At 49.1% G+C, this 12569-nt stretch overlaps 1 protein-coding gene across 1 annotated transcript in view; it reads right to left on the bottom strand.

Moving 5' to 3' along the window:
• Positions 1–11161: 11161 nt before the first annotated feature.
• SLC2A9 (solute carrier family 2 member 9) overlaps positions 11162–12569 on the bottom strand; it is an 82920-nt gene continuing 81512 nt past the window's right edge. The window contains exon 12 of the mRNA XM_040966316.1: positions 11162–11377. Coding sequence (XP_040822250.1) covers positions 11162–11377 — 216 coding nt within the window. The remainder of the gene's footprint in view (positions 11378–12569) is intronic.

Raw genomic sequence — 12569 nt, forward strand, 5'->3', positions numbered from 1 at the left:
ACAGCAGTCCTGTGTCGCTATTGGGACAGCTGGGGACAGCCAGTGGGGAACAGAGCTGGCCTGGATGCTGGGTCGTGATTAGAAGCTCAGGTCCCACCTCCAAACCCAAACCTCAGGATGTGGCCTGCCATGAGAATAGGGTCACTGCCGAGGTTCCTAGCTAGGATGAGCCAGATGGGAGCAGGATGGGCCCATGATCCATGTAACCAATGTGAGTAACAAGTGGGAATCCTAGACACAGACACTGGCAGAGGGAACAGGATTACAAGGCAGCGAAAGGAAAATGCACCCTCAGTAGGAGGAGCCGGCCAGCAGCAGTCAAGGAGAGAGGCCTGCAAAGAATCCTTTCTTCTGGCTCTTGGAGTACCATGCTACCCTGCTTTCAGACTCCCATTCCTGTGGCTGAAGCTCTACATATGCACACACAGCTCACCAACAACCCCATCCATCTGGCTACAGCTGCTGCAGTGTTGTCTGTGTTGTGACGCAGATCGTGGGCTGGGAAAGGACCAGATGACTGCAGGTCACCCACTGTCTTTGAAAATTTGGCTTCTGTTATGTTGAGTAAGACCTTGAGTAAGCCCAGCAGGAGGGAGACAGCTGGAAACTGATCACCCATTCCTTTGTCCACTCTCCATCTAGCTGCAGGTGAACAAGGCACTCCAGTGAAGACCAACCTGGCCCTGCCCAGAGCAGTGTGGAAGAAGGCCAGTTCTGTAGTGGATTCTTTTTTATTTTTAAGATTAAAAAAATATATGTGAAAGGTAGATTTATGGAGAGGAGAGATAGTGGGAGAAGGTTTTCCATCTGCTGGTTCACTCCCCAAATGGCCTCAAAAACCAGAGCTGAGCTGATCTGAAGTTTGGAGCCAAGAACTTCTTCCAGATCTGCCATATGGGTATAGGGACCCAAGGACTTGGGCCACCCTCTGCTATTTTCCCAGGTCATAAGCAGAGAACTGGATTGGAAGTGGAGCATCCAAGAAACTAACCGGTGCCCATATTAGATGCTGACACTGCAGCGTGGAGGATTAGCTTGTTGAGCCATGGTGCTGGTGCTTCTGCAGTGGATTCTTTTGATTCTTGCTTTCACAGATGGTGGCGCCTCCCAGAGGACTAGACGTTGCCCAGCTGTGGCCGCAGAAACTTTGTCTGCAGGTGAGAGGCTGAGGTAAGCCTACTCTGGCAGGTGTCAGGTGATGCTTGAGCCTCCAGGTAGAGCTTCTGGAAAGCTCTGGGGTGGCGGAGCTGAGAGCCTTGGAGTGGCGTTGAGGCGAGAAGCATCAGATGCCTACAGCAGCTGAGGCGACCCTGATGGCAGCAGCATCTGCTACGTGTGTGTGTGTGTGTGTGTGTGTGTGTGTGTGTGTGTGTGTGACAGAAGTCACAGCACAACAGGGGTGGGACTGGGGAGTCAGAGGATACCAGGGAGCAGGAGAACTGCCAAGCAGACACATTGGCTGGCTGTGCCTCAGGAAGCTCAGGGTCACTTTGACGGGAGCCAGGGCAGCTCAGACACACTCCATGGACTGACGGGAGCCTGGGCTTGGGCAGACGCTGGGAACCACTCTCTGCTGCCTGTGTTACTAAGCAAAGCCTTGCACCTGCCCTGCTGGGGTGAAGAATCACCAGCTGGGCACAAGTGCCTCTCGGCCAGCCCTACTCACCCAGGGGGTGACCCTTGTAAATGCCACTCCAGCCAAGAACTGGATGTGTATCTGATTAGAAATGGGGATTCCCGCAGACGAATGGGAGAAGTGTTTTCTGAAAGTGCCTCTTACTGTTTTCTAATTTGTGCTTCTAATGAGAAGCAATGAATTGCAGAGGAGTGAGCGGGAGGCCTGTGGCTGGTGCTGGGGTGGTAGAAGCTACATGCAGGCTGTCCCCAGTCGCACTTCCCCAGGAAGGTCAGGGAGAGTCTGGGCCAGGGCTTGGAGGGAAGGCTTGGGAAGCTGCTGTGGGGTGTGGAGATGACCAGCCTTGAGGCTCATTAGCATGTCCTCCTCTGGAAGCCAGGCTGACAAGGAGTGTTCCTTCCACCTGGCCAGCCATTTCATCACAGAACCTCATTGGTTGCCTGGGAATAGACCACAAGCCGCATTTTCTTCTGACAGGTGTGTGCTTCATGATGGTGATAGAGCGGCCCTGGTTGCAGGTGAAGGGGCTTGGATTGTGGCCTGCCTTGTGCCATCTCACCTGTGGACCACTTATCCTCCATGCCTTTCACCCAATCCCTCCTGGGACTTACAATAGCTGGATTGTTGGAGGGCTAAGTGTAGGTCCACAGGAAGCCCCTGGGCAGCCTGGCATGCCCCTGGGCAGTCTTTCCGGGAGAGGATGGTTCTGACCACTGCGCTATGCTGGGCTTTGTACTTAAGACGTCTCTGTATCATCCAGTAACACCAGTTGTTTTTTCCTGTGTGTCCATCATGGACTGTGATAAACACTTTCATTTTTACTTCTAAAGTGTTCATTCATTTTTATTTTTTTTGAAAGGTGGAGAGAGAGCGAGCTTCCATCCATTGGGCGACTCCCCAGATGCCAGCAGCAACTAAGGGGCTAGGCTATTTTGAAGTCAGGAGCCCCGAACTCTATCCAGGTTCCTCACATGAGTATAAAAAGGACCCAAGCAGCAGAGGACCACTACCACCCCCAGGATACAGAAGCAGGTCGCTGTGTTGGAAGCAGAATATACAGGACCTGATGCTCCGATGTGGGCTACAGGTGCCCCAAGTGGAGACATTTGCTGCACCAATACACCTGCCCCAAAGTCACTTAATACATTATCTATTGAAATATTCACAGTCATTCTTTTATTATTATTTATTTTTATTGGAAAGTCAGATATACAGACAAGAGACACAGAGGAAGATCTTCTTTTCAATGATTCACCCCACAAGTGGACACAACAGCCAGAGCTGCACTGATCCGAAGCCAGGAGCCTCTTCTGGGTCTCCCACGCGGGTGCAGGGTCCCAAGGCTTTGGGCCACCCTCGACTGCTTTCCCAGGCCACAGGCAGGGAGCTGGATGGGAAGTGGGGCTGCTGGAATTAAAACCAGTGTCCATATGGGATTCCAGTACGTGCAAGGTGAGGACTTTAGCCATTAGGCTACTGTGACGGGCCCTCACAGTTATTCTTTAGACAAGCAATATCCCTCTCCTTCTGTAGATGAGGAGCTGTGCAATGAAAATCTGAGGCTCAAGGACCTTGTAACCTTCCCCAAGGTCCTCAAGTCAGTGAGCGGCAGGGTAAGGCCAGTCCCAGCCCGCTCGCTCGTTGTTGCAGGTGGCTTGTGCCTTTATTTGGTGAGCAGAGAATGGGCTATTGCATGAACTAGTTCACTCCCTGAATGGTCACACCAGCTTGGATTTGTCCAGGCCAAAGCCAGGAGCCTGGGACTCCATCCAGGCCTCCCATGTGGATCCATGCACTGGGCCATCTTCTGTCATCTTCCCAGGTGCCTTAGCAGAGAGCTGGATTGCAAGTGGAGTAGCTGGGACTGACAGGAAGTACGGTGCTTTAATTCTCATCTTCTCAGTACCTAGTATCCAGTGGAGACACAGCAGGTGCTCACGAAGGGCCAGTGTGTAAACGAATAACCTATATCATGATTAAACACCTGTTGGGTGCTACAATTCCTGTAGGATGCTCTGGCCACAACAGCCACTGAGATAGCCTGCTTGTGTTCCCATCCAGCTTGGGAGTCATTCTCTAAAGGTTACATCATCTGTTGATTTCTTCCCCTCTTCTCTTCCAACAAGATAAGCATGTCTAGCACTTGGTAGCTGTGGGTACTTTGTGAAGCCATCTGGAGATGCCTCACACCTTCTCCTCTAGAAGTTTCCAAGGGGAGCATGAACAGATGATGGCAAGGTTCCTGGAAGCTGTGTGGGAGGAGCGGCCTGTGACTTCCTGGGTCACACATGCTTTTGGAAAGGGCTGGTGAATGCCAGCAGGCACTGGCCACTGGATGGGGCTCTGCGTTACAGCCTTCCCAGTCCCAGGGAATGCAGACTTGCTGCCAAGTGCTCTGAGCAGAGGTGGTGTTATAGGGACCTGGGTTTCCTGATGTGACTCCTGGAATCAGCATTCAACACTTCTCCTTTGATGCCTTTACTGGCAGCCAGGCAGGCTTCCTTTCCAGATGGCCCAACCTCTGTGCATCCTCATGAGTTGCTCTACCCTGGCAACAGCTGCAGCGCCCCGTGGTGCCCGCGGTAATGAGCACACGGCACACCTGTGCTTGGGGGTAACTCCCCATCATGTTCTTGAGGCACAGGTGGGAATTTTGCTGCTCATGCTGCCCATGCTGGCCTGAGTGGAGCCGGTTGGTCTTTAGGGGCCCTGCGGTGCTGATCCTGTGGACAGGAAGGGCTTGACAGGCAAGGCCTAGGCCACTTTGGAGGTCAGAGTAACAGCGGTCAGGTTCAAGTGGGACTCCCAAGGGTCTTTGGTGTTTTAGGCTCCAGGGGACGCTGGTCTGCGGGCTCTCGCTGCTTCATTACAACACATAGTCGATGAAGGGACTGTTATCAGCACTCAGGGAAACTGAAACTCATGGAGGGCTGTGCAGCCATGGTCAGATGACACTGGAACTGAGACTTGGAGGCAAACAAGGAGGGCAGTACTCTGTAAGGCAGGCTACGTGAAAGGAGAACTGGCCTCACCCAGAAGGTGGGCTCCGGTTTGCCATGCCTGAATGGTGTCCTGGGGTGGGGGACACCCACAGGCTGTTACTTGTTGACTTGTTCTGGCCCAGACACACACACCTCTGGCAGTCCCCAACATGCCAGGTTGGACAAAAACAGGCGCTATTGTCCATGGACCCACTGATGTGTGCTCATCATTAACCCTCACGATGGAGAGCCTGCCTTGCACCATGCAAGTGTTGGTTTGATCTTCCAAGCACATTTTTTTCCATCCTCTTCTGCTCCACCAGGATTCCCTCCCTGATTCTGCGTGACTGGCCAAGTAGCCTATTAGCCCACCTTGTTCTCTGTCCTTTGCCCTGCCCATCACTTCTGGGATAAGCACCAGGTCCAGGCTGGTTAGACACAGCACCGTTCTCTGCTGCGATTAGATCTAGGGATGTATACAGAGCCTGTGCAGGGCTGGGCAGTCTTTGGGAGGGTAATTTCTGGACACTGCAGCTGGCAGATCATTTGAAAGCCTACCCATCATAACTCCTCTGCATGCTTCTTTGAGATGTGAATGTAGGTGCTGCCCATCAAGAACTGGAGTCTGTTCCCCATCCTCATAAGCCTAGGTTGGATCCATTGAGGAGGAGGCATGGTGGAGTCCTGAGGCCCCATCTGGACAGACTGTGTAGATTCCTGTCCCGTGCTGTTGAAACACGGCTGCAGGGTGAGACGCTCAAGCTAGGGCCTTAGAGATGCAAACACTGGGGGGTTGTGGGTAGAGGTTTGGAGAGAGCAAGTGAGAGCGAGAGGTTTTCCCCACCAAGGTGGCCAAGGTGAGAAGAGGCAGGGCTGCAGCTGCTGTCCTGAGACACCACTGGAAGAGTCTGACCGGCACCTGGGGTAAGGAATGAGAGACAGCTGACACACAGAATGATGGTTTTTGAGCTCACGAGTGCATCAAGACAAAAGCTTATTAGACTGCTGAGGTTCCCTACCTGAGCAATATAGAACTTCCCTCAAAGCACTCAAGAGTTCTAACAGATTTTCCCCTCCCACTGACTGGATTTTTACTTACAATTAGGTTTCAATCAAATCTTACCGGCCTGGTGACTTCAAATGTTTTTTAAGTCACCTCCTCTATTTCTCTCTGATCCCTTGTTTTAAAAAATGATTATATTCACACAGTCGTTTATTCACCTGGCAGTTTTTAATTTAGCATTTGCTCTTTATGAGATGCTGTGAGAACTCTTGGTTATGTAGCAGGTAACAGGACAGACCCAGTGTCCGCATTCAAGACATTGAATTAAAATTGTGTTAGGTTGTCCAAGAAGGACGAGAAACGAGCATTGCACAGGAGTGAACATTCTACCTGGCAATTCTGGTGTGAAAGCCAGAAAGGAACAACGTATTTATTCATTTTCACTCCTGTGATGAGACTACCAGCCCCCTTTGACGTATCTAGTCCTATCACTGGAACTACCTGATTTCAGTTGTGCCTTTCTATGCCCAGACCTTCCACAACACGTTAACAGTTTCCGGTAGTAAGCCATGTCTTTAAGATCACTCCAAATGTGAGTCACCTACACATGGATCTAACGGAAGGAAGGGTTCACAACATTCTTCTCAACACCCACGCTCCCTCTCAGAATCCACACTCCTTCCTGCCCTTCTTCTGAGCTCTAGTTTTTGGCTGAGACATACTGCCATCCCCAAATGCTGTGATTTAATGAGAGGAAATTTCCTTGAGATAATATACAGATTTGCCAGGGGAAGTGAGACTGATAAGAGTAATTACATCCACACCACAGTGTAAATTACAGTAAGTGTCTAAAACTGGGAATAGCTGTCACTCAACACAACCTCTGCTCTTTGGGGTTCACACCCAGCTCATGGATGACCAGGGGAGGAAAAAGCAGAAGGCGGCTAATTTATACCAGGCCTGACCTCCCAGAATCCTGTCACTAAACTGAGAGGTCGTGGCAGAACTGGAAGTCTCCTGCATGGACCTGTGTCAAGTTGAACATGGAATACATAGGACAAGTTTGGTTCTGGGGATATTTGGGAAGTGGGGTCCATATGAAACTCATGTTTGTTCACAGTCCAGATCAAAGCCTCAACCAGCATCCCACCTCGACCATCACGGTCACCATGTCTGCTCCAATGGTCTTCTGTCCTCAGAGTGTGCTTGTTAATTTTGTTGTGGGCCTTTGATCTTGAATTTCTCCTCCCTTTCTTCATTAGCACATATGCAGCTCCCTTGCTGCCACTCATAAGCGCCTGCTCTAACCATCCCAAGGCACCTTCGTCCGGTCCTTTGGGCTCTCACTGCCTCCTCTTCATATCTTTATCACAACACTCCTTTCTTCTGTTAGTGTGCAATGAGAACTCACCAGGGGGTAGGAACGTTGAGTTCTGCAACGAATACAAGAAAGTCAAGGATCTCAGAATCCAGCAGGGGAAACATGGAAGTGACAAATCCTGGCACTCCTAAAGCAGTGAGAAATTCACCCACAAGCATGAATTCATCAATCAAGATGTCATGGTCAAGTTTAGAGACAATGCAGTGTCATGGTTAAGTTTAGAGATAATGCAGTGGGAGATTAGATAAGGATGGGCAGACCAGGGGGCACGATTCAACAAGTTTGTTAATGTTACAGTCCATCACAGTACCAGGCTGCCACAGCAGAAGGGATTAAGCACATGGATGTGGTACATTCAGGTGTGAAAATGACTCAGTCAACATGGGGAGGCAGTGGAGACCCAAAGGTGCTGTGGTAGGAGGATGTTGTTTATGTCACAGAATTTCTCCAGCATGTTGGCACTATCATGCAAGTGTTTTCTGCCAACTTGAAAAGTAAAGGAATTATGGGCAATGTTGTGGTGTAATGCGTTAAGCCACCACCTGCCATGCTGGCATCTCACATGAGCACCAGTTTCAGTGCTGGCAAGTCCACTTATGATCCCCTGCTAATATGCCTGGGAAAGTAGCGGAAGATGGCATGAGTGTTTGGGCCTCCGCAGCCACGTCAGAGACCTGGCCTGCTTGAAGCTTTAGGCTCTTGGCTTTGGTCTGGCCCAACTTTGTTGCAAGCATTTGGGGAGTAGACCAGCAGATAGAAAATTTTTCTGTGTGTTTCTCTCCCACCTCTCTGTACCTCTGCCTTTCTAACCAACCAAACGAAAGTTAAGACAGGCATTAGCATCGTAAGACAGAAAGCCCCGTTCAGCACTATGGACAGCAGCAAACTTGGCCCAGCAGCTGGGATAGAGAACAGAGTCCACATGCAGCCATCTGTCCTTCTGAGAAGCAACTTGCTGAGTGCTCAAAGAACTGGGTTTGCTTCATTTGTTTTCATCCCCCCTCCACAGACTCTTTCCTGTCACAACCTGAACGGATTGAGCTTATGTTTAGTCGTAAGATCAGCTTAAACAACATAGATGATTTGACTGTCAAAGGAAGACTAGAGGTGGGCAGCTTAGGGCTGCTACAGCAGCTCTGCCCCATTGAACTCAGTTCCCGTGGCATACTCATAGATGCTGCCTTTCACCTGGTGGTCTAGGGTGGGTGGCCTAGGCTAGCACCTCGTCTACAACCCTTTTCACTTGTTCCTCTTCCAAGAAGGGCCTACTTAGTGCTAGAAACAAACAAAAAGATGTTACTGGATGGGATGAAAAGCTGGAATTCTTTGGATTCTGAGGTCTAGAGGAAGCGAAGTTCTGTAAAAAGCCTGTGAGGAGAAGCAGACAGGATGTGTGATCTGAAAAACGCCTACCCGGAACGGCGTAGTGTTTGTCCCAGGTAAATCAACTCGAGTGATGTTTACTTCAAGGTGAAAAAGAAATAGAAAAAACTTTTAATATTTCTGTCTCACTTCTCAATGATGTTCCATTTGTGTTGCTTGTTCATTACCCACTGTGGAGGCACAAGGTAATCCGTGATCATTTCTGTTAGATGATGACCACCGCCCGCCTGCTGGTGGAATAATATCGGCAAGTTGTTCAGAGTTGTGATGGAAGCTTTGGAAAATCCGCTCCTGGCCCCCTTTGTGCAGAGGGGAAGGAAGAGGGAAGCGAAAAGGGCGTCTGAGATACATGTGGAGGAGTTTTATACCCCTCTAGACACGTGGGAGGGCAAAGGGGCTGTCTGTGTCTCAACTATGTAAGGAATGTCCATTCAGTTGTGCCATTGGCCAACTGGAATCCTGCCAGGTCGGTGATGTAACCGGCTCCTGTGGCCCCTCCTGTTCCAGGCTGAAGCCTGGAGACATGCCGGGTCTAGAGTCTCCAGTGCCCTAGGCAGCCATCAATTTCCATTGCTGATGTAACAAGTGCCACCACTTAGTGGCATAACTGAGAGCAGAATAGTGGTGCCCAGGGCTGGAGGTGGGGAGGGAGAAACGGGAAGGTGTTGTTTCAAGGGCACACAGTTTCAGTTGTGCAGGATTAAGTTCTGGACTTCTAACACACAGCACCATGGCCACAGTTAAGAACACTGCGCTGAGCTAGGGACTAGCGAAGACGCTACAGGTGTAAGTGTTCTAGCCGAAGATCTCTTAGGTGTGTTGGTTTTAGAATACCTTGGTATCAAAAGAAACTTATCTTTTAATTCAATTTCCATGAACTAAGCATATGAAACAGTGTTCAGCAGCTCTAGGCCAGGTCAGCCGGTACCTAACTGGAACAATGAACAACTGTAATCGGACAGGGGTCTTGTTGGCTTGACTGCCTTGTTTTTAGCCAGCAGAATACCAGGCACATAACAGGTGCACAATAAGTATTGCCCGAAAGATTAAATTAAGGAATGAGTAGTATGATAGGCAGGACAATGTCCCCCAAAGAGATATAAAATCGAATTCCCAGATATTAAAGTTTGTGTAATATGTACATTGTGACAAAATACTCATGGATTTCAAAAAGTTTGGGGGGAGGTTTCAAAATTTTTGACACCAAAATAAAAACCTTTGAATTCAATCTCCCAAGAACCTTCTGAGGCATCCTCTTATACATGCACAAATACATTCACTCACTATGTAATAAGATCTGTACACATTTTTTTTATCACTGTAAATGTTTAGGATTGAGCATAGCATGCCATTTTTCTAAGGGGGTGGACTTTCGCTATAAGCAAAGCACCCTTAACTTTCAATCTCATGGAACAAGAAAAAGCAGGAATATTTTTTAGTTCTGCTGAGTCTGAGCTCCCTAATCTCTCAGCAGGGGAAGGGAGCAGGTGGCCTCAGCCAGTGCTGCTGGAGCAGCTGCCAACATCTGTTGTGGGAAGCCACGCCTGACCTCTCACAGGCTTTGCTGCTTTCTCCTGGCTTGTTGGTGACTGGCTGGCCAATTGTCTCACCTTCTTCCATTAACCAACGAATATTTGGCTAGATGCCTTCCAGTGCTACTTTATTTAGTTTTTGAAATTGTAGGAGCGGCTAGGGTGGAGGACTGTGGGTTCACTTCTCACCTCACTTTCTTGAAGAGCCCTTTACTGCCGGAGCGTCATCACTCCTTTAATCAGTAGATGGTGCCGAACCACAGGTGACTCCAGAAGGTGCTATTTGCAAAACTTCCACCTCCATTTCTGCAGGGAGCCAGCCACTATGTCCTGCTTGTCTTATTCTACCCGAGTCTACTAAAGAAACTTCTCTTTTATCCTTTGTCCCACTTATCCTGATGTTCTGGCTCAAGTTTTTCAGCTGGAACTTGAGTCCCAGGCTCTCGTATGTGTGATTCTAAGAGACAACCACTCTTCCTCCCTCTCTTCTTCAGTTGCATCTCCTTCCTTAGTTCTTTAACTTTTGCAACAACATGATTTCAATTTAATGTTATAGCTTCAGGCTTAATACACTACTAATGTCCAACAAATAAAAAAGCAGACTTCTGTTTCATAGGAACGCAGTCCACATTGGGGTGGAAAGAATACGTTTTCATCAACGTGAAGTTAACAAACATGCTACAAAAATAGAAATACATCATAAGAGTGGTGTGAGGGTGTCAGTCTTGGGGTGTCCAGCTCAAGAGAGGCTGAACCTGCAGGATGGTGGTGGAGTTGGCATCAGGCTCTCCTGTGCCTGATTCCACAAGGAGAGCCAGAGGTTGGCAGAAGGGACTTATCAACAAGACATGCGTCTTTCTGCTGGATCTTCAAGGCCCATATCCAAGGCCAAGGGCCCCTGAGCTGCAGGAAGAACAATGAAGGAAGCCTGCTATAGTCAACCTGGGGTGAGGCCCTCGGCCAGTGGCTGCCAGTCCACCGAGTCCACCATCAGGGCAGCGTTTTCCTCTGAGAAAGTAAACACTATGCCCCCAGTTTCCTTATGAAGCCAGGGTCATGCCAGCTGCTGCCAAGAAAAACGCTGGGGCTGCCGGACACAGGCCGGGGTGGGGCAATCTGGCTCTGAGTGAAGCCGAGTGGGTGTGATGTCAGCTCTGCACAGGTTTCTTTTTACACAGTTAATGACATAAGACTTGCATGACATCTATCAGGTGCAGCCTTCGGGAAAGCAGTGTGATCGTGGGTTTAGACGATCCCGTTCTCAGCGTAGTTGTTCATTGCGGAGGAGGGCTCTGCATCGCTCTTCTCCCCTGGTGGATAGGCCTTGTTCCTTTTGGCGAATGCTTGGCTGATTTCTGAGTGCGTTCTGTTTTTGGTCTCAGGCAGGACAAGGTAGAGGTAGATGGCACCTGTGACACAAATGGTGGCGAAGACCAGGAAACAGTAAGTGTCCAGGCTTTTCTGCAGGAAGAGGCAGACAGCAAGGAAATCGTCAGTCTGCTGCTTGCAAACCCACCTGACAGCAGGTCTGATTTTATTATCCCCTATTCACTGCCCAAGGCTCCAAGATAAACCACACAATTTTCTGCTAGCTTCCAGCTAGCCTCACTGCCCATGAAACCTCATCCCTAAAGGTCTGTTTATTCTTATTGGAAAGGCAGAACTACATAGAAAGAAAAAGAGACAGAGAGAAAGATCTTCCATCCATTGGCTTATTTCCCTGATGGCTGCAATGGCCAGGAACAGGCCAGGTCAAGGCCGAGACTCAGGAGTTTCATCTGGATCTCCTGTGTCGGTGGCAGGGACCCAAACACTTGGCCCAGCTTCTGCTGTGTTTCCCAAATGGGAGCTGGATCAGAAGTGCAGTAGCCAGGATACAACCTGGTGATCATAAGGGGTCCAGCATTGCATGTGTTGGCTTTACCTACTATGCCACAATGCCAGTTCATACGAGGCATTCTTAAATGAATAAGTCAGCTTTAAACCTTTGTGAAAATGGCTTTTTTTGGGGGGGGTGTAAATTAAGCTTTTAAGGGTTAATCACAGGGAAATAGATGTGATGCAGGTTAAACATTACCTTCAGCTGTCGTTTAGCCATTCTCCTCTCTCCCACCTCCACTACTCAAGTGTGACATCAGAAGGGGAGAGAAGTGCTTGAGTTTATAAGAAAAATGTAGAATACGGTCAGATCAAGTTGATGGCACATTTTCTCTGAGACGCAACGAGCCAACTCACAATCTGATATTTCGAACAGCCTTGCCCAAGTAGAGAAAAGCAAACAGATGCATACATGGCAATTACCCTGGTTTCTGTGTCCTAGCTACTGCTTGGCCAGACCCCACCCTTGGCCGTGATCCGGTGTCCTCCATAGCTCTCATGCCTGATAGAGTGGCCAGGTTGTAGGAGGGCCTTGGTGACATCTGTGGACTCGAGCACTTTCTAGTGCCAGCTGCAACAGACTATTGATTAAACAACAAAGAGGTGCCTCCTTGAATGCTCATTTCACAAGAAGTGGAATCTGGATTTTAGTCAATTCTAGTGTCATCTTTTGAGCTTGATAATTGCTTATCTTTGGAATGCAGCACAGAGTTTAAGAAATTGGTCTCTGGATGACATCTTAAATCTGAGACTTGACATTCCAGCTGTAAAAAGA

This window comes from Ochotona curzoniae, unplaced genomic scaffold (genome assembly GCF_017591425.1).
Source record: "Ochotona curzoniae isolate NIBS_2020 unplaced genomic scaffold, NIBS_Ocur_1.0 scaffold_4505, whole genome shotgun sequence".
NCBI classification, from domain to species: domain Eukaryota; kingdom Metazoa; phylum Chordata; class Mammalia; order Lagomorpha; family Ochotonidae; genus Ochotona; species Ochotona curzoniae.